The sequence below is a fragment of the Ursus maritimus genome, unplaced genomic scaffold (genome assembly GCF_017311325.1).
Source record: "Ursus maritimus isolate PB19 unplaced genomic scaffold, ASM1731132v1 scaffold_23, whole genome shotgun sequence".
Classification (NCBI taxonomy): domain Eukaryota; kingdom Metazoa; phylum Chordata; class Mammalia; order Carnivora; family Ursidae; genus Ursus; species Ursus maritimus.
In genome coordinates, this window is record NW_024424786.1 from 44536764 (window position 1) to 44564280 (window position 27517).

The 27517-nt window shown below is 56.1% G+C and overlaps 1 protein-coding gene across 1 annotated transcript in view; it reads right to left on the reverse strand.

The window, feature by feature from the left end:
• Nucleotides 1-27517, reverse strand: part of SHANK2 (SH3 and multiple ankyrin repeat domains 2) — a 472550-nt gene that overhangs the window by 427896 nt on the left and 17137 nt on the right. The window contains exon 2 of the mRNA XM_040639603.1: nt 2343-2562. Coding sequence (XP_040495537.1) covers nt 2343-2549 — 207 coding nt within the window. The 5' untranslated portion in view covers nt 2550-2562. The remainder of the gene's footprint in view (nt 1-2342; nt 2563-27517) is intronic.

The following is a 27517-nucleotide window of genomic DNA, read 5'->3' on the forward strand; positions in this document are numbered from 1 at the left end:
TGGGCGGGATTCCAGGGTCTGTCCCGCGTCCCTGGCTCTGGGACTCGGCCTGGCAGGGGCCCGCACGCAGGAACAACGGCTGCTTTGTTGCCGGCGTTCGTGCCCATGGGAGTGCTGGTCTCAGCCTCCAGGGGCTTTGTTCATCTTCACAAAGTGAAGAGAGTTGATCTTTAGAAGGTTCCGGAAACAATTATGCTCGTAGGAGCAGAGACCAAACCCCTGGTGGACCTTCTTCGTAGCTGTGGGCCTGGAGAGCAGATGTCTATCCATCAGTAATTCTCGACAGGTTCCCGAAGACTCTGGCACAGTGGACAGAACCCACCACGCCACCCACCAGGAAGAGGTCACGGCAGGCAGGGGTGGGACACGGGCTTCCAGGCCAGCTCCCACTACCCTGTACCCACCAGACCCAGCGTCGTGGTGACTTCTCCAACGTCCCACGCCCTTACTCACGCCCCGTGGGGCATCTCAACAGCCATGACGGCAGAATGGCCTCTCTCTCCATTGTCACTGGTGAGTGCCCGCTCGGCGTGGGCAGCGCCAGCTCTGACCAAGGAGACCGATGAAGGCAACAGACGCTCAATGCACACTTGCTGTCCCCTGGTCCCAGCCTGCACTGGCTCCCTTCACGCCTGCGGGTGGGCCCAAGCTCGAGACCTTTAGTGCCATTCCCCAAAACACACGGCGGACAGTGGGGGGGTTGAGTTGGAGCCATCTCGGACGCAGCGACCCCGGGATGTGCCTTCTCCAAGGCTGCCCACGGGCCACCTGCCGCGGGGACAACGCACCGCAGAAACAAATCGGGCAGCGAGGGAGCACACCCAGCACCTGCTTCTGGCGGGTTTGGAGGCTCTGGGCCGTGTGTCCCGGGCCACCTGCTTCTCACCGGCCCACTGGGACCAGGAGGGTGTCGGTGGGGCCTTCGGGGGTGGGTGATGTTCCATCTCCTCGTCCGATGCTGGTTACACGTTGTGCTCACTGGGTGATGCAACGCCCAGAGTGACCGCTCACAAGTGCCGCCCAGCTCGGCTGTTTCACCAACTCGGGGAAGTAACACACGCGAAGAGCTTAATCCGGCGTCTGGCGCACAGGAAGCGCGCGGGAAGTTACCGAAGGGCGCGCTGGCGCCGTTCCGGGACCCGGGGTTTCCCACCGAGGGACCGTGTCCGCGGGACAGCAGCGGGACGGGAGCGAGGCAAGGACAGCTCGCCCACACACGGTCAGAGCAACAGAGACGGCACGCTGCAGACGGCTGCCCGCGCCGGGCAGAAACAGCCCAGAAACGGAGATGCGCGAGAGAAGGAGAGGAGGCAGGCAGAAACCAGACACGCGTTCGTCCGCAGAGAACGCGCCTCAGGTAAGAGAAGGAAGGTCTACAACAGGAAAAGAAAAAGCCACAGAACCTAAGAAACAAAAGAAAAAGAAAAAAGAAACCAAAAGAGTCGTTTTCAAGATGAGTCAGTGCCAGGCTATGAAATCAAACAGAAAGCCAGAATCCCAACCACAATCCATCGGGAATTACGAGGGTCGGAGCAAAAGGGGCCCACGTGAACACACCATAAAGGAAAGCTCGAGAACATCGCGGCGGACTACGAGGAGAGGCGCCAGGGACGAAGGCAGATACGGAGAAGCCCTCGGACGTGTGGCCGCTACCCCTGAAACGAGAGCCCAACCCGCAAACCGGAAGGAGCAGCGTGTGAGAAAAGCTCCCAGACACGACAGGCCAACGGCATCTGCAGAGGGGAAGTTTTCCAGGAAACACGGGGCGGCCGGCACCACCAGCAAGCACCCAGAGGCACCAAGCAAGCGCACAGCAGGACACACGCCAGGGCCGTGGGCAACGAGAAGCCCCGAGGGCTACTGGGGGCCAACACAGGAAACAGCCGAGGGCCCAGGTCTTGAGAGACGACTGGGAGTCAGCGGTGGGCAGCACGGGCGAGGCCAGGCCAGACAGAGCTCACGTAGCTCAGCAAATGGGCAAGAGGACGGGACACGGGCTCCTTCGAGCACAGAGCAGCAGGGCAAGAGGCAGGGCCCGCCTGGGCGCCGAAGGCCTCACTTGCTAACGTGTCCACTGTGTACCTGTCCTCCGCGAGGCTGGTCCCTGTGCCCCTGAGGCCTGGCCTCTGCCCGGCACATAATAGGAGCTCAGTAAGGGGACCGAGGTGCCAGCAGCGTGCTACGAGGCGGACAAAGGCACAGCCGACGGGAAGGAGGGAAGGGCGGGGCAGGTGCACGACGTGCAGGACGCCACCAGGACAGGCCGTGCAGAAGGTGACCAGAGGCAGCCTCGAGCTCAAGCCGTGCTTGGGACGGACCAGCAATGAGCGAACGGGGCCTACCGTCTGCTGTAGGTCCTGGATGAGGATGCGGATCACGAGCGTGTTGCCCTGGCCCTCCTCCGTCCTGGCGACGCTGGGCTTCTCCGCTGTGGCCCGGATGGTGTCATAGATGGTTTCTTCTTTAGAGCTGTCCGACTCTGACCCCACGGAGTAGTCGGAGAAGCTCTGGGCCATCTCGTCTTCGCTGGAAGTCGGGCTGCGCGGCATGGCTGCTGTATGTCTGTAAGGAGGGGGAGAAGAAACACAATGGGGAGGTGTGAAAACTGCATATAGAAACCCCAGGGCTCGGCGGAGACGGGCGTCTCAGGTTCACGGTCCTGCACCTGCTGGCGTAACAGCCGGCAGAGCTACCGTGCGTGACGCATGGGCCTCCCTGGAGCCCGGACCAGGAGGCAGCCGGGGCCAGGTCAGGGGCCTGCAGGCTCTGCCCTGAGCTGGGAACCCCACATGCTCAAGGAGCCCTAACTAGCAGTGGCCACAACCACAGCTTACAGGGATCCACCAAAGGGCCACGGGGGCAGTTTGAAGCCTTCCGAGGTAAGAAAGCAAGCTACCTTCTGTTTTTCTTTGAAGACAGAGCAGCAGAAGAGGGAGAAACGCAAGCTTCGGGTCAGAACGGTACCAAGTTCATGCTTTAATAACCCCTCTGCTTCAAACACAGAGCAATGATGGGTAATGTGTAAAAATAGAACAGAAGGGCAGGGCCAGGCTCAGAAGGGAGATAGTCCCGGGGCCCAGGAGTCTGGCAGAGCCTGAACTTGTGAGCAGGCTGACTTAGGGGAGACTCAGGGGTCCCCAAAAGTCTGTGGCAGCTGGGAGTACAGCTTCACCACCATCAAGTCCAGTAGAGGATCCCCAAAAAAGACCAGATCAGGGCGCTGACCATGGCTGATAGGGAGCACAAAGAAGGATGTGGACATAACTCTGGGAGCACGCTGCCCAGTGACACCCCCATCTCTGTGGACAGGGGTCTGGAAAGGTTAGGATGAGAGCCGGTGTGAGCCTGGATACCGGGGAGCTGGTAAAGGACGTGCAGTCCCAAAGCAGCAAATTCACTTCTACTCGAACTCTGTAACAGAGGTCAAGGCCCTGTGCACGTGGAAAGTGGGCAGGGGTGTTTCAGGGACGGAGGCCACCCGGATCGCGGAAGGACTGCCTGGTGAAGTCATGGCGTCCTCCCACAGAGGGCAGGACCCCAAAACAGAATATCCAGGGATTTGCAGGAGGGGGCGGGAGGGAGGAGCTCCCCGCACATGTGCCCCAGGTTCCAGGCCCAGCAAATGCTTGGGTGAGTGTCCACTGCTCTCGTGTTTCATGATCGGGGTGGCTCAGAAAAGTCCCGGTTCACCCAGTGCCTATTCTGTGTTCATCGTGGGAAAACGGACACCCAGTATTTATTTCCAGAGTTCCTTTAATGAGAGCAAACGCCCGCAGGAGCTGGAAGCGTTGTACCGCTCTGCCCATGGGGCCAGTCCTGGGATGCCGGCAGCCACTGGGAGCATGTCCATCTCCACCCCAGACCTTCCTGGGGTTACCAAACACCCAGGTGCACACAAAGCCTAACAAAGCCTAGGAGCTGCTCCAGAAATACACGGCCTCCCCAGGGGAAGGGCAAGACCAGGACCAGGGTCAGAGCCTCCCTTGCTGCCGAGAGGATCTGCACCGTCCTTGGGGGAGAGGCCCAGATCGTACGGCCCACAGACAGTTATGTTTGGCCTGCACAGGGTTTTAAACATCTAACCTGAAGATTCCATACGCAAACCCAGATTTCTGGTTCATGGTGACCATCGGGAGACTCTGGCAATGCTGGGACGGCCCAATGACACCCAGGGGCAGGGGCGAGCTCCAGCACACCACCTCCCCACCGCATGCCCTCTCCAGGTCCCCCTCAGGCTCTCCTCGTTGGCATCGGTCACTTTCCTGGTCCTCCCGCCGTGAGCGTGAGAGCCTGACAACAGTTCCATCCGTTCATTCATGCCAGCCTCTGTCTCCTAGGGGTCACCGGACCCGTCCAACGTCTCAAACAGCAGATCATCCACATCACCCAGGGAGATTTTATTTTTTTTCGATTAAAATTTCCAAAGTTAACCCCCATGTGATTCCGAATTACAATTTCAGAGCCGATGGGTCTTTTCTGTATTCACCGTCAGACGCGTCTGTGAGCTCGGCTTCATGCCTTCCCCAAGGAGCGCAAATTCTGGTGAGGACAAGACAGCGGTGGCTGGGGACAGGATCCGGGTGCTCCTGGCTCCACCCCAGCAGGGTCCCCACCCGCCTGGCTGCAACCGCCAGCAACGTGCTGCTTCCTGCCCTGACCATCTACCCTTGCAAAAGTACGCATCTGGAAATGACACGGTATATGGTATGCACAGACTTTGCAGCATATAATACAGTAACAACTCTCATGTGGAAATAACATAACAATGTACAATTATATCCACATAGCCTCTAATTACAACATGTTATAATAAATCATATAAGCATTCACGTGCAAACACGTTATCGAATTGCATCCATGTAATTATTTGCAACTACGTCCGGGTCCCCGTGAAGCGCATCCCCTAGAACAGGGGTTGCTCACCCTGGCCACAGAAGTTACTTGGGGAAGCTGTAAGAAAACAAGAGCGCCGAACTTCTGAGTGAACTGGTCTGGGACGCTGTCCCTGGAAGCTCCCCAGGGGGCTGTAAGGAGAAGCACCTGTAGCAGAGCCCGGGCGGTCCATGCAAGAGCTCGGCAGAAGCCCAGGCTGGGGCGCAGGGGCGCAGAGATGCAAACCTGCCTTCTCCAGGGCGGGAGAGACCATGGGAGAGGCACGGCGCTCACCGCCTCAGCTGTCAGCATGGACACAGGTCCATCCCGCGGGGCCTCCAGTGGCTTCTTCCTGCCCTGACGGGGTACGTTAGCCCAGAGCACCTTCTGCTCCAGTAAAGAACCGCGCTTCCCTCCTCGCTGCCTGCCTGTGCCTCTTGCAAACCCAGCAGGGACTGGGGACACAGCGAAGGAGGCCTCACGCTCACAGGAGGGGATCCCTGTCTAATGAGGAGAGACACCACCAGGCTCAGGGGAAGCCGGGCACAGGTGGAGGCTAATGAGGTGACTCCAGGCACACCAGGTCCACCAGCTCTTCCCACGAAGGATGCGCGGTGGTCCCAGAAAGCTCACGGCTGGAGCAGCACAGGCCTCGGGGACAGCCCCCAGCGGAACGTGGCACAGTGCAGGCGCAGCGCCCGCCACCCCGCCACATCATGGCCTTGCATGTCTGGGACAATTCAAGGGCAAACAGGATGCTCCGAGCCCCCAAGTTATTCCCTGGAGGGCACACACAGGCCAGTTCCTCCGTGAATTCCACCCCCGCTCCCTGAAATCTAAGAAACTCATTGCTCCCCACCTACGCCCGCCCCGGCTCTTTTTCTCGAAAGCCCTCCACGGCCTCGATGTGATCCACTTCCCAGGGACATCTTGCTCAGGCGGTATTTCGGGGCCCGAGCGCACGGGAGGCTCTGTTTATTCACCGCCACCCAACCCCCAGCAGCAGGGGCACTGTGGGCGCTCAGTGGACAGGGAGAAGTGGCAGAGGGGCCAAAGCACAGGCCCCTGAGACGGCCAGACAGCAGGGCGAACTCAGCCACAGCCGGTGTGCAGGAACGCCCGCCCTGTTCCCGGGTCTGCAGGTAGTTTCACGGCAGGCAGACTCCAGACAGATGCTTGGAGAGGACAATCGTCGGGAATTCGTTGTCCTTAACAGTGACTTCACTAGCCACACAACATGTCTGCAGCTGGACCCCCGGGACTGGTGACCCGTCGCGGACAAGCAGGACTGAACTGTGAAGGGTGCACAGCCCCAGGGGCGTTTCAGTTCCAGAGAATTAAAGGGGGCGGGACGGGATTTGAGGATGTGTATGCCTGACCAAAATCACACTCAACTCCAGAAACAGACCTGAGAACCCACAGAGCAAGGGCTCCTGTGTCCTAGCCGCTCGTGCAACCCACACACACCCCCCCATGTGGCCCGCGCCACTGGACCCCACCACAGCCCCGCGCATCGGCCTAGGGGTGATGGTCACAAAGGGACGCTTCTGCCACTGATGTGCGGGTGCGGAAGGCCCCACTGCACGGGTCCAAGGAGCAAAAGGAGGACACCTGCATGCTGGTCCTTTGCAGGATGGCCGGGCACTGGAGGCAGAGACCTTAGCAGAAGGTCCTGACCTTAATAAGGGGCTTGAGCAATGAGATCAGCAGACCCATGGAAAAAGCAAAGCCCCGGGAAAACATTTAATTATTAACTCCCAGGCAGGACTGCCAGGCCCAGGGTCACCAGAGCCAGGTAAGAGAGAGGGCACCAGCCACATCTGCATTTCAGATAAACCACGAACACATTTTAGTGTATGTCCCAAATATTGCACAGGACATACTTACACTAAACAAACTATTCATTGTTCATCTGAAATTCAAACAAGACCAGGTGTCCTGCATTTTGTGGGGGGGGGGGGACGGAGGGGCCAAATGGGCTCTTCACCCCACGGTGAGAGGGGCAGGCAGGCTCCGAAGACAGCCGTGCCACAAAACCCAGCCTCCCTCAGACAAGTCAGTGCCAGGTTGGAGGAGGGAAGGTTACCTGCAGCCCCTGCGAACATTTTGGCATCACCAGCCTCGGGGGGGAAGGGGCTATAAAACACAGGTCGGTAAGGTACAGTGACCCCCAGAACGTGTTTCTCTCACCTGCCCACCCCCCGGGTGCCTACGAACAAGGAAAAGCAGAAGCCATGCCAGTAAAGGCCATTTTCACAAAGGCTCTGTGTTTTACCACTATTGCGTTCTGGGAAAACACGAAATTGATCCAAGGAAATGTAACATCTTAACCTGGCTCCTGAGCCCCCAACATGTCGGATGGGGGGTAGGTAGTTTTCCCGCTCACCCCTTCCACCACCACGACGAACACACCAACGCTGACCTGGGACCTAAGACGCGCTGAAAAAACAAAACAAAACAAAGCACTTCCCGGCTGGAGAGGACTTTACCACGTGAGAGCTGCAGGCCCGTGAAGTTCGCAGATAAAAATGCAGAGGTCCCGCTGGCTCTGGTTTAATACGCGCGCACGCACACGCGCACACACACACACACACACACAGCGGGGGGGCATAAAAGGGGTTTTGCTCACATGGAACCTCAAACTGCACCCAACGTCTGTGACACCCCGGCCGCAGGACTTGCTGACCACGCACTCACGTCATGCACTCAAATGCCTACAATTCGCTCATCCTCAAGGCAGCGAGAGCCCCAGGGCCGCACGGACACCGCACACGGACACTGAAACTCCACCGGACCCGGAGGAGCCGGCGCTGTCACCGCACGGTCTGCGCAATGGGCATGGGCTGCAGCAAGTGGGGGGCGGGGGGACAGAGAAGGGCAGGAGAAGAGAATGGCTGCCTCCCCGGGTCATCCTAGCATCTCAGCACCGTCCTGAATAAAATCCCCACATCCGTGCCCGCTGCGTCTGTGGATAAACGAGGTCTGTCTTCTATCTCCTGCCCCCTGTCAGCACCACCCCTCCAGCCTGGTCAGGAGTCAGGACCCTCCCCCTGGCTCCCCACGGTCCTTCTGTCAAGCCTGGGGCTCCAGCCCAGGGCAGGCCCAGCACCCCAGCTGCATAGACCCTCCTGCCTCTCAACTCAGAGCCGGAGCTGCACCTACCCCCTGCCCGTGAACCCCGTCCTCAGCCGCCGCGGCCCAGCTACTGCTCTGAGAACGAATCCCACACACGCTCGCCAAGGAGCAGACCAGACACTGATGCAGAGTTTCTCGAACACAGAGCAGTAACCCGGATGACTGTGGCCGTAGTGACTCATGGATCCAGGTGCAGAACGGCAGCTCGCACCGGTGGATGGGGACAGAAGGGGGCGGGCAGCCAGGCCGAGCGTCCTCAGAGAGATTGTATTTAAGTAGAGAAAAGGGGAAGCCAAATGTGAAAATATGACAAAATAATAAAATGTTTCATTCTGATCGTGGACATATAGTTGTTATTATGTTTTTCTACCTTTCTATAGGGTGATAATGGTTTTTTTGGGGGGGCGGTTGTTTTTTGTTTTTAAAAGATTTTATTTATTTATTTGACAGAGAGAGAGACAACCGGCGAGAGAGAGAACACAAGCAGGGGGAGTGGGAAGGAAGAATCAGGCTCCCAGCGGAGGAGCCTGATGTGGGGCTTGATCCCAGAACGCTGGGATCACGCCCTGAGCCGAAGGCAGACGCTTAACGACTGAGCCACCCAGAAGCCCCAGGGTGATAATGTTTTTAATTAAAAAACTTTAAAAATCCAGTGACGATGATTGAAGGTTTGTCTGTGATGGTCTTTCCAACACAAGCCCCCGATGAATCAAGTCTACTCCAAACTCTAAAAGGAGGACAGGGGAGGCCGAGGGGCATCTAGCAGGGTCCTGAGCACAGCGGATGCTTCTGGAAGGGCCGATGCTTTCACAAGAATGTGGGTCATTATCACTTCTGACTTAGAGATAATGGGCAGCCGGTAGGGGACAAGGCCTGCAGTCCTTCCTGACGTTTGGACGGAAGGACAGGGCAGGCCCCACACCAGCGGGGCGGACAGCAGACCTGCCCTTGGAGCCCCTCCCAGGAAACCTCCAAGACAACCCGCCCCATGAAATGGGGAACTTTGAAGTGGAAAGAAGGGTGCAGCCTGGGGAAGGGGAACTTGGGTCAATTCACCCCGGTCTGGGCGCCAAGCACACCACCCTCTTCAACAGGGAGACTGAAGGAGGACACCAGGTAGAATGTAAACTATTTGCATTGATGTATATATTTTTATATCTATGTTTTTAATGCATTGCCCTTAATTTTTACAGCAGTCATAGGTTCACAGGAAGCCGAGCTGCCAGTAGAGTTCCCACACACTCCCTCTGCCCCCACTCAGTGAACAAACATATTATTGTTCAACTCCTTCCTCAGGCAAGCTTCCTGCGTTTTCTCCCTTGGACCCTGACCCACCAGGGAAAAGTTCAGCTAGCTCCTAGTCTCCAGCTCTCACGGACTGGTTACACTCAGGATCTGAAATGAAATGTAAAATCCAAATGCGGTTCGGTGGTCCAGATGGATAGGGCGCCCCGGATAGTCAGGAGCACGTCCCAGCCCCAGCCCCTAGTTGGGCTCCCTGCAGTGAGCTCTGGCCAGCAGGTGTACTGGGATTGCCCGGAGAAGGCGGCATGACCTAGGTCCTCCTGCCGGGTGCGTGGTGACCTACCACCACGGAGGTATCGGCCGAGTGCCCACTGAGGGCTGGCGGTGAGGATGGCTACCCCAGGCGGCTCCAGCTCGGGCAGCGCTGTCTGTGGGGCCTTGCACAGCGCGGACACACCTTCTAGACGATGGGTTACCAGGAGCCAAGTCCAATTACTGAGTCTGGGAGCTGGGCGCATCAGATAAAATTACAGAGCTCTGAGATTCCAGGGAGAAAGCGAATGTCACAGAGATCTGAAAACTAGCATGTGTCTGGTATAAAAATGCTTTCACCATTTCCAATCCCGCACGGGGCTCTTGCCAACTTTTGGGGCCCTGCCCCAGCATCAGACACTCCAGGCGGGGTGGGCCTCCCTCCACGGGCCACGTCACTGGCTCAGGACACCTGCTCCCCTGTGGGTGGGGCTGCAGCTATCCCAGTCCTGCTGTCACCTGTAATGACAGTGTTTAAACTTAGGACGGGTTTTCTTTAATTCCTATTATTGTCACGGCTGTGGGAATCCGGGTGTCCTCTGCACCCACGACTTTGATTTTCCTAAGAGAGGGTCTGGAGGAAACACCTTGCCCCTCTGGGGAGTTTAAAGCTGCTGTGCCAAGCTCCTGGTGGGAGACGCTGCTGCAGACTCCCTGGGAGATGCCCTTCCTGGCCCCTGGCCCCAGGACACCACGCTGCCCCCAGAGACACGCTCCTGCACACCCACTAGCTAAGGGTTCCACAAAAACCAGGTTAACTGCCGCCCAAAGAGTTTACACTTCTTGAAATAGAAACACACATGTGTTCGTGTGTTATTCACGCTACAACATACCCAAATGCCCCAATGTGCTGGGTGGGGTCCTCCAAGATTCACATTCACCCAGAACCTCAGAATGGGACCTCACTTGGAAACAGGGGCTTCACCAATGTGATTAGCTAAGATGAGGTCACAGTGAATCGGGTGGCCCCTGAGCAGTGACCTGTCCTCTCAAGAAAGCCTTGTGCAAATGCAGGCAATGCCCAGGGGCAAGGCCAGGTGATGCCAGACACAGAGGCTGGAGGGAAGTGCCCGCCAGCCAAGGAAGGTCAGGGGCTGCCAGCTGCCGCCACGAGCTGAGACAGGCAGGAAGGACCTTCCCCTGGAGGCTTCCAAGGGAGCACGGCCCTGCAGACGCTCCCGCTTTGGACGTTCAGCCTTCAGAACGATGAGAGACTAAATCTGTGTTGCTTCAAGCCACCAGCATGTGGCAGCCACAGGCAGCTAATACACCACGAATTTATACTCACAGGAGTAGCGCCTTCGATACTGTTCTTAACTTATTTCTCTGTGGGCATTATGAGCACCTACAGTCTGGTCCTGGTATCTCTTCAGAATAAGGAAACAATCATCGGAGAGGTAATCACCACTGACGTTTTACAAAAGGCCTTTACCAGCGTCTAGCTAACAAGGTGGCAAAGACCAGAAGAGGCAACGGAAGGATACAGGCTTTAAGGGGAATCACACAGAATTGGGGTTCAGTGCTGGAGCCCCTGGGGCAGTGGACAGTGAATGCCCCCACCTGTCACTCGCAGATCCCCCTGCCTATTACCCCTCTTCTCCTCCCTGCTCCTACCGCACAGACGTGCGTTAGAAACGCCTTCCCAGATCACCGCTCCTGAAGCTAAAAACACACACGTGCAGAGTGCTGCTTCTTCAGCGAAATCTTCCACCTTTGTTAAATTTGCGTAGTGTTTATTTTTCATGTCACTACAGGACAGCTGGGACAAAACCCGTTGCATGCACTGCCTCGTCTGAGTCCACACTCGAAAAATAACAAACACACAGGCACAGGTTACTGGACCATAGCAGGGTGGAGGTGGTGGGGGGACCATGTCAACAGACTGGGGCAAGACGGTTCTCTCCAGAAACTGCAAACTAATATACCTGAACCACGAGTCATGAACAGGAAGCCATGGCTGCTAATGGCAGCATGGAGACAGTGAGGCAGGGAGAGGGGATGTAGAGAGAACACAGAGGGAGGGGAAGAGAGAGCGGTAGGAGCAGGGGAGGGACAGACTCAGAGCAGGTAGAGAGAGGAGGAGACGATGCACTAGGGCAGAAGACGAGAGAGAGACCTTCACGCCCAGGGAGACAGAGTAACAGTGCTGGATGCAGCCTCCTGCCTGGAGCCACCAGAATAGGCTAAAAATATGTGAAAAAATATATTTCAAAATGCAGGACAGCCACACATGAGAGACAGGAAATAAACGAGGTGAGCCCTATGATTGCTCCCAGCTTACTGCCTTCATGGCACTTCTAGGCCCTCGCAAGAGAAAGGGCCACTGGGTGAAGCTGGGGAGTTCCTGGTGGAGCAGCGGGGCTAGAAATGTGGGGAGACCGTGGCAGCTATGTGCAGGGCAGGGAGCGGGGAGGGAAGACTGGACACAAAGGCCATGGGAGATATGCAGAGGGTCCCTCTGCATATTCTGAAACATGGGATGGATGTATGCATGGGATAAACCTGCCAGGGGCCAGGGAAGGAGGCATCCGAAGGGTGAGAGGCAACAATACCCATCAACCACACAGGTCCTGGAATCTGCTGCTCCCACCAGCCAACCTGGAAAACCTCTCAGCTCGGGAGGAGCTGGCCTCAAGAGTGGGAAACAGTCAGGCCAAGACTAAATGCTGCCACGACCCCACCGAGCACACACTGAAGGTAGGACACAAAAGGACCACACTGTTTGTACAGAACTTAACTGAATCCCGCAACAAAGGTCTGGAATATTTATGCATATTCAAAAGTATACAGACTCAAGATAAAAATTCACAATTCACAATGTTTAGCAATAAGATTCAAGATAAAAATTCACAATTCACAATGTTTAGCAATAAAAAAGTTACTAAGTTAATCAAACAAAATTACTGGGCACACAAAGAAGCAGGAAAATATGGCCCATGATGAGGAATATAATGAACCAATCAAAACTAACCCAAAACTGACGCAGATGTTAGAATTAGCAGGCAAGGCATTAAAAGTTATGTTAACGTTATATTCTTTATGTTCACGAAAGACAAAAACTAAATAAACTCCCATATCTAAAATGAAAAATGCACCAGATAAGAGGAGTAGCAAATTAAACATCAAATAAAAAGATCTGTGAATTGAAGATACAGTAAAATGAAACACAGAGAAAACAACAACAAGTCAAAATAGAAGCACAGATTATCCGTAAGCTCCAAAACAGCTTCAAGCAGTGCCATGTATATGTAATTGGAGTCCCTGTCAAAGGCGGGAGGGGGGGTACAGAAAAATTGTTTGAAACTATAGCCAAAAATTTTAGCCAAACACAACACAAATTTCATGGAAACTATAAACCCACAGACTCAAGCTCAATGAAACCCACACACAAGAATCATAAGAAAACTACACCAAACCGTGTCGCAATAAGTCATAACTAAAGACAAGGAGAAAAATCGTTTTTTAAAGATTGTATTTATTTGAGAGAGCATGCACAAGCAGGTGGAGCAGCAGACAGAGAGAGAGAGGGAGAAGCAGGCTCCCCACTGAGCAAGGAGCCCAATGCGGGGCTTGATCCGAGGACCCTGGGATCATGACCTCAGCAGAAGGCAGATGCCTCACCAACTGAGCCACCCAGGCGCCCCAAAGAGAAAAATTTTAAAGGCAGACAAAGGGGGGCACCTGGGTGGCTCAGCTGGTTGAGCATCTGCCTTCAGCTCTGGTCATGATCCTGGAGTCCCGGGATTGAGCCCCGTGTCCGGCTCCCCACTCAGCAGGGAGTCAGCTTCTCCCTCTCCCTCTGCCCCACCTCCCCGCTGTGTTCTCTCTCCCTCTCTTAAATAAATAGTCTTTTAAAAAAAGCAAAGGGTTAAAAACTTAAAGAGCTTTTCCATCTGAAACTCAAACTTAAGAATAACGGCAGATTTCTTATTGGAAACAATGCGAGTGAGTGGGCGATGGAAGAACATCCCGCACGCTCTAAAAGGTAAAAAGGCAGAACTAGAATTTTATGACCGGTGAAGACATCTTTCAAAGATGAATACTTGCCACACGTGTAAAAGCGGCAAGACCACATGACCAGGTATGCGAGGCTTTCCTATAGGAAATGTTAAAGGAGAGATGTCAGGCGGAAGGAAACGATAACCAGATAAAAATATGAAATGACATAAGAGAAGGAAGACACTTGGAAGTGATAATCGCACAGGTAAATATATGCCTTTTCCTATTTATTCACTGATTTATAGATTTATGGATTGGGGGAGGGGCAGAAGGAGAGGAAGAGAAAGAATCTTAAGCAGGCTCCATGCCCAGAGCAGAGCCTGATGTGGGGCTCGATCTTATGATGCTGAGATCATGACCTGAGCCAAAAATCAAGTCAGACACTTAACCGACTGAGCCACTCGGGTGTCCCATATGCTTTTTCTTATTTAAACCTCTTTAAATGACAACTGACTTTTTAAAAAATGTAGTGTAGGCTTTATAAAATACAAGAAAGAAAAACACGTGATCGTAGCACAGAACCGAGCCAGATGCTGGAAGGATGTGACTGGAAGGTTCTCAGACGGCAGTGGTGTGACAGCACTCAGAGACGGGCTGGAATCAGATCAAAGTCTTTACTAGAAGCCCTTAAGCAACCGTCGAAATAACAAAACACAGAGTTACAGCTATCAAGCCAACCAAGGAAAGAAAATGAATCACAAAATTCTATGTCTAAACAAAGGCAGAAAAAAGGTGAACAGAGACCAGATGAGATGAGCAGAAAACCCGCAGCAAGGTGACAGATCGAAACCAAGCCATTACCATTTTCACATTAAATAGGAGCCCACTCTGAGCTTTCTTAAGAAATGCACATTAAGGGGTGCCTGGGTGGCTCAGTCAGTGATGTGTCTACTTTCAGCTCGGGTCATGATCCCAGGGTCCTCGGATCGAGCCCCAAGTCGGGCTCCCTGCTCAGTGGGGAGTCTGCTTCTCCCTCTGCCTCTGCCCCCACCCTGCTCGTGCTCTCTCCCTCTCTTGCTCTCTCTCAAATAAATAAATAAAATCTTAAGAAAGAAAGAAAGAAAGAAAGAAAGAAAGAAAGAAAGAAAGAAAGAAAGAAAGGCACGTTAAAAATAAAAATAGCTGAGGGGCGCTCAGCTGGCCCCATCAGTGGAGCGTGCAGCTCTTGCTCTCCGGGTCATGGGTTCAAGCCCCACACTGGGAGAGGACTAAAAAATAAATAAACTTAAAAAAAAAAAAGGAGGAGGGTTTAAAAACAATAGCTGACAAGCAAAATGATGGGACAAGGCATATAGCACATTAATATGAATCAAATGAGTAGTTATACTATTTTACCAGAAAATTGAAGAGAAGGAAAATTCTCAATTCATTCTATGAGGCCAATGTCACCCTGTTACTAAAAAAAACAAAAAACAAAACAACAACATGTCAGTATCTTTCGTGAACACAGACACAAAAGTTCTAAACAAAATTTTAGCAAACGAAATCCAACAGCATATATTTCATGACCAAGGGTGATTTGTACCAGGAACGCAAGGGAGATTTAAGATTTGCAAATCATTGTAGTTCACCATATTAACAAACTAAAAAGAAAAACCATACGACCATGTCAATAGCTGCCAAAAAAAAAAAAAAGCTTTTAACAAAACGCAACATTGATCCGTGACACACACGCTCCGCAGACAAGGACCAGAGAGAAACTTTCTCAGCCTGAGAAAGGACATCTCTGAAGACCACACAGCCAACATCACGCTTACAGTGGAAGCCTGAAAATGTTCCCCCAAGAACGGGGACAAGACAGGGACCATTGTTCTCACAGGTTCTGTTCAATAAGACAGCCAAAACAAAAGGGCCTGATTGGAAGGAGGAAATAAATCGTCTCCATCTGCAGACGACGTGACGGTCCGTCCGTGTAGGACATTCTCTGGAATCCTCGCACAAGCTCCTAGAACCCGAAGTGATTTTTAGCGGCACTAAAGGACGCAAGACGAATACGGCACAATCCTGTGTTTCTACAGAGCTGCAGTGAACCACTGGAAACCGGCATCTAAAGCGATACCGTTTAGAATATCAACAAAAACCACAATAAGCCTAGGGGAAATCTGACGAAGGACGTGGAATGCCCACATGCTGAACACAGCAACACACCGTGGAGGAAAATAAAGGTGTCAGTGAAGAGAGAGACCGCCTTCCCACGCGGGCCCCCAAAGTTCAAGTTCGTGTGAGCCTCTGCAAGCCAATCAGGAAGCCAGCGGCACAGGACGTCCCCAGAGCTGATGACCAGCATCCAAGTGGACAGCCTGCACCACGGGCACGACAAGGCGTTCTGCTGACCTTCCTGGGGACAAATGTTATTATTTCCAGTTTGCACTTGCAGAAAAAAAGTGGGCCGGAAGCAAACAGCCCTGGGTATCCCTTTTCCAGACGAACCTGTGAGCGGGTGTGTCCCCCTCCCCACCAACACCCCTTACGTATCAGAGAAAGCCGCAGGCACAGAAAACGTGCTTCTCCTTATCTCAAGGGACGCCCCCTGCTGGTGTGCTTGATCGATAGGTACGGGATGGAAGGAAAGAGGACACAGGAACCGTTCCCACACAGAAACACGGAGGAGGTGCCGAGCGTTGCTAATTTATGGCCTGGGCAGTTAGAAGAGCTTTTCCTAGCAGGGCAGGAGCAGACGAAATGCGAGAAAACGCCAAGCTCCCTACCTAAACCCACCTGACAGTGCTGCACACAAGAAGTCCGCAGCTCAAGTCCAAGTTGCAAAAACTAAGCAAAAAAAAACAAACAAACCCCGATGCTCAGTTCCTTGTTAAAATAGATCCAGGCATCTAGAGAACACCTACAGATGGCATGTTTGAGAAAGCCTGTCAATCCACGCCACAAACCACACCACACCAGCCCACACACCAATGTGGATCGACTCAGCATCAGCCCGGGAACGTAAGCCTCTAGAAAATGCCAGAACCACAACCCGCCGACTGACACCCTGGGCAGCCAGCACCTGGAACGAGGGCAGAGACGTGGAGACACGGGGGGGGGGGGCACATTCCAGAGCACCCCTGCCCTCTGGGGGGGCCCCGGGCATGTCGGCTACCTACTGTATTTTGCACTACAAAGCCACTTCCACGTCCACACGGACAGAAAATGGGGAGGGTGGGGACTTAGATGCAGCCGAGGAACAGCACCTTGACTGTGCAACAGCACTTCTCCCTGCAAGCTGGCAAGAGTTCCAAATGTCACTGTAAAAACCTGGTGCTGGTTCTCGCCGAAGCGCGGTCCACGCTCACGGGCAAAAAAGCTGTCCGCTAGCAGGCGACAACCACGGGGGCAGGATGTCCGGCCGTGGACAGTGGCAGTGAGACCCCAGGGGCAGCCCTGCAGGTCAGCCCACCCCTGGGCAAGAGTGGCCAGGGCTGAAAGCACCAGAGGCTGTCGGACAAAATCCAGCAAAAAGGCTGCCCGAGGTATCTGCTAGAGGGGACGTGCCGGAATGTTCCACGTCCAGGGCAACTTCCGATGCCTTCTGAATTAATGGAATCGGTGCAAAACAGAAACCAGAGCTGTGAGGTTGCATACATACCGCTGGTTCTCAGATCTGGACCCTGTCAACCCCTCCCAGGGGGTTTTCAAAGGTTCAGATCCCGAACCGGAGAGGGATCTGCTGAGTCAGGATCTCTGCGGTAGGGGGTGGGGGGACTGGAATCATAGAAGGAAATCAACCCCGAGGATTCCCATCTGCAGCCACGTCAGCACCATGGCTGTGTTCAACCTGCCAGTAGGATCGGAGACCCCCCTGCAGCAACCCCCCCAGGGGCCCTAGCTCCCATTCCCTCCCCCTTACAGGGGGTGCCTGTGAAGGTAAAAAGGGTTTTGTCTTCGTGGAGGAAAAACAAAATCCTTCTTCCTGCAATTTCCAGGTCCTGAGGCTGGTTCTGCAGCCTTCTGGAAGCCTGAGGTCTTTTCCTCCCGTGGGACCACCTTCTTTCAGGAAAAGGAAACCTTCCCGCCCAGTCTGGTCCGATCGCAGGCTCCCCACGGCTGCTGGGCTGTCCTGCATTCCTAGCATCTGGTGAGGAGAGGCACGGACCGTCTCTGCCCCAGGGACGTCCCAGTTCCCGGGGCTGCTGGACACAGCACCGCAGAGCAGGTGGCGACGGCATGGGGTGTCCGCTCTCTCGCAGCCCTGGGGCCAGAAGTCCAAAGTCAGGCCATCGGCAGGCTCCCTCTGGGAGCTCTCGGAGAACCCCAGTCCGGGCCTTTCTGCCGGCTTCCTTTGGCAGCTGTCTTCACATCGTCTTCCCTCTGTGTCTGTGTCCACATTTTCTCTTTCCGTAAGGACACTGGTCACACTGGGTCAGGGCCACCCTAATGACCTCATCTTGACCATGTGCAAAGACCTTACCTCCAAGTAAGGTCACATTCACAGTACTGGGGGTTGGGGCTCCACATGTCTTGGGGGGCCCACTCCAATCCCGGAGAGAAGAGACGGGAGCCAGACCGGCACACTGAGTGTGCAGAGTAGCAGCCTTGGTTTCCCCAGGTCCAGGGCTTCCCTCCCATAACGCGGCCCACCGTGTGCGGTACCAGCGGCCCGGTCTGCATCACCATGGCAGAATCTGGGCTCAGGGAACCAGGACCAAACGCGGACATTCTGCCCCCGCTGCTACGGTGAGCGACACGCTGAGCTTCATCTCTGACCCGGAGGTTTTGTGTCTTCTGCCAGCATCGTGAAACTGCGGTTCAAACCCCCCGTATCCTAGCCATCCCTGAGACCCGGCCACTTCACCCCTTGATCGCTCTCCAAACCTGCCCGCTGCCCGCACCGTGCGTGCGTCATCCTGCCCGCCTGCACCCAGCCGCCTCCCCACCACGCACTTGCACAGCCTCGACCCCATCGCAGCGTAAGTCGGGGCCTCGACTGCCTCCAGCAGGCTCGCCCCCATCACAGCATAAGTCGGGGCCTCGATCACCTCTGGCAGCCTCGCCCCCATCACAGCATAAGTCGGGGCCTCGACTGCCTCCAGCAGGCTCGCCCCCATCACAGCGTAAGTCGGGGCCTTGACCGCCTCTGGCAGCCTCGCCCCCCATCACACTGTAAGTCGGGGCCTCGACTGTCTCCAGCAGGCTCGCCCCCTATCACAGCATAAGTCGGGGGTGCACCAACAGCCAGGTCAGGTCAGGCTCCTTTGCTCCCCGTCATCAGTAGCTGCGTGGCTTCCTGTCAAAGTAGCGACGCCAGTCATCGTGAACACTAATAGAGGACTATATGCTGCACATGCATTATCGGATTTAATCCAGACAACGATCCAATGGGGACAGCTTACAGATCTTGCGTGGAAGGAAAGGCACAGCAAGATTTAACTGCTTCCCAAGATCGCACGGGTACTGGCTGATGGTGGCAGGATTCGAACCCACTGGCTGACTTCAGAGCCCACGAGGTTACATCACAGCCCACTGCGGCCTCCCACTGACAGTTTGTATTAAGCAAACGTTAGGGTCGGGATCCTGCCGCAGATTCAGGGTGGCCACACTCTCTGCAAACTACTCCCATCGAGAGGGGAGCCTTACTTCCCATCTCCTTGAACCTGGGTCAGTCCAGTGGCAGAAACAAGCCACGAAACTTGTGCAGCTGAGCGTTCAGAGCGTTGGCTTCCATCCTCCCTGCTCACAACACTCCACCCTCTGCAAGGCGGCTCCCACGTGCAGAGTTCACCGACCCTGAGCGCATCCTGGACAGAGGGACCTCCGGAGCGCAGTGAGTAACACCGGCTGATCCCTGCCTGAAAGCCCGACCCACAGACCCACAAGCAAGCAAAGGGCTGTTGTGTCCCGTCCCTGACTCCCGGTATCATTCCCTAAGCAGCCGTAGCTGACATTCTAGGTCTGCTTCTTGGCTAGACTGGCGTTCACTCCAAGAGACAGGGCAGCTCTATCTCCTTTGGCTGCTGAGCCATGCTGGGCACTGAGCACGCCTCCCCCCAGTGCACCCTCGGCTCTGACGCCGGCCCAGCACCCCCGGGCAGCTGCCACAGGGACCACCGGCACCGGGCGGAGGGACTCCTCGGTGTGTCTCCAGAGCTGGAGGAAAGCAGCCCTCACCCCACACCCGGGCCCTGGCACTCCCTCCCGGAGCCTGAACCAGCAGGAAGGCCTAGAAAAGCCCACGCAGCTCTCCACCTGCCAGAACAGGCCGTCCCTCTGCCGGCTGAGGATTTCCAACCAGGCCCTGCATGGGCCCTTCCAGAAACAGAATTCCCTCCCTCTGGGGAGGGGGGCTTCCCTGCAAGGGCAACCGGAAAACACAGCGGGTATGTACAGCTGATGTCTGGGAAGGCACGGGTACGTGAATCATTGACAGACAGAAATAACAGAGCAGAAGAATCGCCCTGGCAACCAGGTAGAGCCGTAGAGACAATGAAACGAACCGTACCGAAAAGTCAAGACAGAACAGGTGCAGAGCGTGAGCGTGCCCCGTGGGGCCCGTCCTTCCACCCACCATCCATCCAGCCGCCCCACCTCAGTGACCCAGGGCCCTGCCTGGCGCCAGGGTCCCTGAGGTCTCCCCGGAGCCTGACCTTTCCTACTCTTGAGGTGGGAGGGCACCTAGCACCCAGTGACCCCAGTGGGAAGAGGAGAACAGACAAGACTCTCCTGATGCAGGACGGATGCGTCCAATGTTCTGGCCTGATACCATCAACCGCTCATTTTCTCTACCACCCCGCTGCACGTCCTTGGTCCCAAGCCACGTCCTGAGTGCTCCTTGGCCTCGCCCGGTTTCCCTGGTACCATCCGCTTCCCTTGGCCCCATGACCGTATCCCATTCCAGACTTAGCGGCATTAGCCCAGCGCCTGGTGCGTCCCAGGTAATCGAGCAGTGTATACAGAAGGGCTGAACCCCGTGTACCTCAGAGAGTATCACCCCATCTTCACACATGAGCCCACCGACACCCAGAGAGGGTGCGTTAGGAGCCCAATGCCACACAGCTGGCGGGTCTCAGAGGCGGACTCTGAATCCAGACCTCCCTTCCAAAGCCTCGACTGCTGAGCCTGCGGCTTCTCTGGGGACACACACGAGGCCAGAGCCTCAAAGCTAAAGCCCGGGCTCCCCCAGCACACAGATCTCAAAGCCCAGAGCCTGGGGAGGGGCTGGCCACCCGGCTGCAGTGACAGGACAGCTGAGCAGTCGGACCACCTCCAGTGGGATGGGGCAGAGTGGCGCCCGCAGGGGCAGCTTTCTCTCTCCGGCCTGGCACAGAGCACGTTTCCAGAAATGCCGCAGGAGAGCAAGATGGGAGCCAAGCAGCACCAGATGCGGCAGGCGTGCTCCCCACCCCCAGCAAGGCTGTCCACACACGATGAAAAGCCCAGCTACCACCGCCCCAGCCTCCTGGAGGCGCTGTGCCCCGCTGCCCCCCTGCCGGTCCTCCAGCCCACGCGCTGGTCCGAGCCGGAGAGATGTGCTTCATCAACTCCCAGGAAGGCGTGGGTGGCGGCTTCCGAAGGCTATGTTCTCCTTGCTTTTAGTCAACGACAGGGTCCTGGAGACATGCGGTCAATACTTGCTGAGGGAGGGAGGGAAGGTGCTGTGCTCCTGAGGTCCTAGGGGCCAGGAACCCCGCACGGACATCTGTGCCACTTCTCAGACAAAGCGACAACGGGTCACTGCTGCCTACAAGCTGAAATGTGGGGACCGGTGGTTACAAGACCAAGCGCGGACGATGAGGGCAGAGGAAACATTCCGAGGGAGGATGGTGAGTTCCGTGTTAGCTTTCTGAGTTTGAGGGGTGTATCAGTTAGCTCCAGCCGCTGTAACGAACACCACACACGGAGAAGCTCACACAGCAGACGTGCCCCGTCCCCCGGTCCTGGAAGCCGAGGCCCGAGATGCAGGCGCGGGCAGGCGGGGTCCCCCTGAGGCCTCTCTCCTCGTGTGTGGACAGCCGTGCTCCCCCCGTATCCTCACGGGGTCATCCCTCCCTGAGTGTCTGTGTCCTGACGTCCTCTTCCTGTAAGGACCCCAGTTGTGTCTCAGGGCCCACCTCGGTGACCCCATTTTAACTGAATCACTTCTTCCAAGCCCCACCTCCAGATACAGCCACATTCTGGGGTTTGGGGGCTCAGGTTTCACCATACACAAGAGGGGGACACAGGTCGGCCTGCAACAATGCTCTTCCCTGGTGTTTCATGCCAGGCCCGTGCTGACAGCGCCCCTTGTAAAAGATGGGGCTGCATCGATGAGCCCGTGCCAACATGTCTGCGGAACAGCTGTTCGCGCCCTAAGTCACAGACATGATGCTGTACCCCGATCGTGGCGGGAATCCAGTCTCCCTGATTGGAACAAGACGACACTGCGACCTCCCAAGCTTCCCCACGGCTAGTCCCAGGACCCGAACCCGAACCTTCACGAAGATACCTTCACAGGCGAGAACCGCAAGGCATGGGTTAAGAACACAGTGTGTCCCACCCTCGACGGAAATATCAGGAAAATTACTTAATCAATCCAATTTTATACTTTCTGCTTTCCGTCATTACTAGAATATTCACTTACAAATGCAAATTGCAAAGAAATCTATATTCATTAAGGCTTTCTTTTTCCTAGAGTTTTTATCAAGCCATCAGGAGGCTATCAGCTCACAAAGGGGACAGGAAAACGGGCAACCCAGAGAACGCAGTCAAGCCTGCTCAATTAAGTCATACGCAGGGCGCCCACGGAAATAGTGAAGTGCCTTTTATAAAACATCACAGCTTGGGGCTCCTGAGTGGCGCAGTCGTTACGCGTCTGCCTTCGGCTCACGGCGTGATCCTGGCGTTCCAGGATCAGGTCCCACATCGGGCTCCTCCACTAGGAGCCTGCTTCTCCCTCTCCCACTCCCCCTGCTTGTGTTCCCTCTCTCGCTGGCTGTCTCTAATAAATAAATAAATAAATCTTTAAAAAAAAAAAAGAAAAAAGAAAAAAGAAAACATCACAGCTTTACTGGGGGAACGTTCCCTATCAAATGTAAACATCCGGTCCGAACAAAAGCTCACTCTTCCTTACTACCTCAGCGAAGTCTGCAGAACCGCTCCGGGTTGTCTGGGGTATTAATACTGGGGAAAAGGAGAATAAAATCCTTCCTCTCGCCAATGCCTTCCGGGCTCCCAGACAGAGCACCCTAGCCACGGCCGGGCCGAAGCCAGACCCTCTGCCGAATCAGACCCGCCGCCCTCCCAAGGCACTGGGCTGGCAGAGGCCCCCACAGAGGCCGGCCGAGAGGGCTTCCCTGCGGGGGTCCCTGCCCACGGGTTCTGTGCCCACCTCCCCACAGCCCTACAGCAATTCCAAGTCAAAGGGGACTTCATTTTTTTGGCCAGACAGCCATACCCACTTCCCGGGTCACCTACCGTTGGGAGAACTATTGGATATGCCAGAGCTGGACGTCGAGCAAGACGTCCCAGCCCCTCCTGACTGCACACGGAGGCGGTGCTGGGATCGCACAGAACACGGCCTTGGAACTGCCAGTCACCTGTCCCCGACCCTAGCCACCTGTCCCTGACCCCGGCGTAGAAGCCAGGGCGGGAGTCCGGCTGGATGCCTGTCAGCACCACCTCCCACTCGGAGCTCTCTGCCTGCAGACCTCGGCCTATTCTGGCCCCATAGCACCTTATTCCTTTGCGAGAGCTGCTGCCACAAACAGGTGACCACAGATGCTTATCAGCTCCCAACTTTGGAAGCTGGAAGTCCCAGAGGGATGCCCTGACCCGGCAGGTTCCTGGTAGACCTGCTCCGGCCTCTCTCCTTGCCTTGTACATGACCACCGTCATGGTCACATGGCCTTCTTCCCGTGGGCGTGTGTGTCTCCAAGCTTCCCCTTTAACAAGGACCCCAGTCACGCTGGATCGGGGCCCACCCAATGACCTCAGGTTACCTGAATCACCTCTGTAAAGGCCCCAGCTCCCAATATGGTCACGTTCTGAGGCACGAGGGACGCCAACGCATGAATCCTGGGGACACGACACGGCCCACGACAGCACCGTCAGCAGGAGCACCGGGCCAAGAGCGCCCCTGGTCCCGAGTTCCGGGGACAGCGTGGCACAGAGAGAACCCCGGACCTTACCAACCCCAAGCGCACGGCCGGGTGAACGGCAGCGGGCAAGTGTCCAGACGGCTCGAGGGAAAGGCTTTCTTCCAGGGGGTCATCAAGACCGAGTCCGAGGAGGTGGGTCCACATGTGGCCGAGCCTCGGGTATAACGAAGTGCCGGCACCTGTCGAGTCCACGTGGCCTTGGTGCCGGGGGGGGCAGGGGGGCCGGCAGGGGTGTAGGGGGCGGGCAGCACCCCCCACACTTCGGCCCCCACCTTCTACCTTCAGCTGTGCACAAGCCGCCTTAACCCCCCACACCTCATACCTCGAGGTTACTCACCTGCGACCCTTCTTAAATCACTGTATGCGTTTAAACTTTTGTTTAAAGAGGAAAAGCAGAAGCAAGCCAGACGGAGATGGGACACAGGTGACTTCGAGGCCCGACGCAGGATTCCAGGGCCAACGAGGCCTCAAGAAGTCACCCTCACGAGAGTGGCGGGTCTGACACCACGGCCCTCAAGTATCTTCGGAGCCAACCCGGGGGCAACATCAGAGTCTCAGGAGAACCGAATAAATGCAAATGGAACCACACAACAGAGGAACTGAGCTGCGAACTCCCTCGCAAACTCTGAGGGCAGGTTCCAAGCGGGCGGGATAATCCAGGCTCCTGCGAGGCGAGCGGGACCCAGGCCTCTGCGAAGCACCACACGCAGGCGGGAACCCGGGAGAACCCGATCCTGCCCGCAGGGCTGGTCTGCGTCCTTCGCCGGTCCACGTTCTGTGGCCCCAAGAAGGCTTAAGCCCAAGGAGAGACGGGAAGGAAGGAGCCAGAGGCCCTCACCTGTTCTGTTCGTGAAATCCAGAAGGGAGGTTTCGTGTTACACACCACACCTGTCTATGCTCGCTACCGAGGCGCACCTGACAAATGCGTCGTGTTTTCCACCAAAATGCGCAACACAACACAACGGAGTAAGAAGGTTTTCCACGGGAGGCGTGACATCGTGTTAAGAACGTTGAACACATTTCGACAACGTTTCAGAGAACTTACAATTGCCCCTGTGTTCAGCACAACGAGATGGATTAGAATTACTCACATACCTGACACGGGATTTTGGGTGAGAATTTAAGGGAATTTGAGTTTGTGAGATCCCACTGTTCTCAAAGTCTCGCTCTTCAGGGACTGTGAAGCCAACGAGGTTCATAAATAGAGAAACGGTTGTAAATTAAATTCTCGAGCCTTAGGAACGTTGAGTTCTTGGGCGTGCACCTCTAATAAATGAAACATCAATTCTAAACGTCCTAAGTAACCAGATACTCTCTCCTCCGGGTGGGAACCTCCAGTCGGGGATGGGTGAGGCACCAGCGTCGGCCCTCTAGACAAGACAGCCGTGGGGGCGCCTGAGTGTCGCGGTCGGTCAAGCGTCGGACTCTTGATTCTGGCTCAGGTCATGATCTCAGGGTCATGAGATCGAGCCCCGTGCTCAGCATGGAGTCTGCTTGGGATTCTCTCTCTCCCTCTGCCCCTCCCCCTGCTTGTGCACGCTCTAAATAAATAAATATTAAAAAAAAAAAAAGACAATGTAGCCGTAAAGAGAGAAGAAGGTCCATAAGTCCCAGCTCAGTACGCCCGTCTACCCCGCCTCTGGCTCCTTCTGTTGAGAAGGACGATCTCCAAGACCCCTAGAAGTCCCCCAGGCCGCCAAACCAGGACTCTCCCACCTGCTGCTCAGAAGGGTCCGTGCGTCCGTCCTGCGCGTACTTGCCGGAGTGCATCCGCGGCAGGCCTCCCTCTCTCCTAGGCGCTTGGGGGACACGGTGAGCAACGCCAACTGAACTCGCTGCTGGAGAGCTTGCGTCCTCCTGGGAGGCAGAACTGAACGGAGGCTCGTGCGTTGGTGTCACCCAAAGTGCGTGAGGAGCCCCCGAGCCCAGGACCCCGCCCGCCAGAGGCCTGGTGCCCATCCTCTAAGGGCAGCCTCATAGGCGCCTCGTAAGTAACTGGATCAACTGGAAGGGAACCCGTGAGCCGCGTCTCGCGCCCACACTCAGCCCAAGGAAAGGACGTTTAAAACAGAGTCCCAGCCACGGAACGTGGGAGTCGGGCAGCTGCTGTGAATTCCAGTGGAGAGGAGTCCGTGTGCGAACACAGGGAAATGACCGCGAAAGACGTCGTTACAGCTACTAGAACAGGCCAGCCACCTCTTGCTGGCCTCCCCGCAAACCTTCCAAAACGGGGATGTGAGTTCGCATCTTGGCCTTTCCGTGTGATGAATCCCGTGGGTGATCCAAGCAGAGCGGACAGACAGTAGGGCGCCCTTCCCAGCAGGTCTGTAACCCCAGTGGGGATCTCCCCTGGGGGAGCGGAGCCTGCAGCCCTCAGGTAAAACTCCTGTTCTGCCAGCCGGACGCCGACCGAGCATTCCGGCGGAGCTTCCGAGAAGGAAGAGAGCCACGGGCCCTTCCTAAGGCCTGCGGGGAACCTCCCCCCTCCGGTGATCGTCTGAGCTCCCAGGGGAAAGCGCCCCTGGCCCGCACCAGACTCCCTTCCGCCCCCAGCGTCGGCGAGCCCGGACCACACTCTCGGGTCCAGCCATGTCCTGGCAGAAGGCTCGTGCCCACAGGTGGGCAGAGTCAGCAGAGACCGGGTACTTCGAGGCAGAGCTGACTCCGCGGTGGTCGCCGTGGGGTCCGAGGCCCCAGCCCCCCTAGCAGGCTTGCCCTGCTGGGCCCAGCGTGTTCTGTGACACTCCACCCGGCACCGAGGATGGCGTGCACGCCCACTTCCTCGAGTCTCAGCAATTCCTGCCTCGGCCACCTGCCACCCACCGTGACCGACACAGGGCTCAGGCGTCACCAGCACTGGGGCCCAGAGCCCGTGATGTGAGTGGGGCCCTCGGGGCCCAAAGACATACCAGTGACCAGAGCTGGTGGAAGGAGTTGTGTCACTGACCCTTGGGGCACTGCCACTCGCTGTGTGACTTTGAGAAGGTCCCTAGACCTCTCTGAACCTCAGCCCCTACACCTGTCATGCAGAGCTTTGGTTCTCCCCTTGCGGCGTCAGTACGGTTAAATCAGACGATGTCCGCGCCCTGTGTTTCCAGTTAAAACGCAAACACCACAACAGAAGTCAGATTCCAAGAAACGTAAGAACCGATGAAACAACCCATGTGTCAGAAATCACGACTCGGCAGCGACCGGTGTCATTGAGCAAAAGCAGCTCCCCGCACACGGGCAGAGCCTGGAGCTCAGACCCCGGATGCAACGGGACCACAAGGACAGACAGCAGTGGGCCTATGCGTGTCCCCCCACCAGGGGACAGCGGGTCACGGCCATGTCCTTCCTCAGCCATGCCCCAAGGGAGGCACTTCATGGACAGGGAAGACACAGGCAGCATAAGGTGACCTGGCTCTCAAGGCCTTTTCTAGAAAATTCAGTCTCCAAGCGGCAGCCTGCAGAAGGCAGCAGGAGCCTCAGGCGAGAGGACAGATGTGACCATCAGCCCCGTCCCTGCTGCCAGCCCCCCGTATCTATGAAGCAAGTCGGTCACCGGGGGCCCTGGAAGGAAAGACGGATGTCACCTGCGGCTGGCAGAGATGGCTGTGCCCTGCCCCCGTGGCCGCGGCCCGCCTGGACTGGTGGGGTTGAGGACAGCTTCACAGACAGTAAGGACACGAGAAGACAGCGGAGCGCCAGGCAGGAAAGCCGGTGGCAGAGAGACCCGCATTTCACTTCGAAACACGTTATTCTTCCTGAAGGCAGGCACGGCTTGGCCTTCTGTGCACTGCTCTAAGACTATTTTTTCTGAGCAGTTCTGGACGCACAGCAACATCGAGGGGAAGACACCGGGATTGCCGACAACCCCCCGCCCCCCACGTGCATGGCCTCCCCAC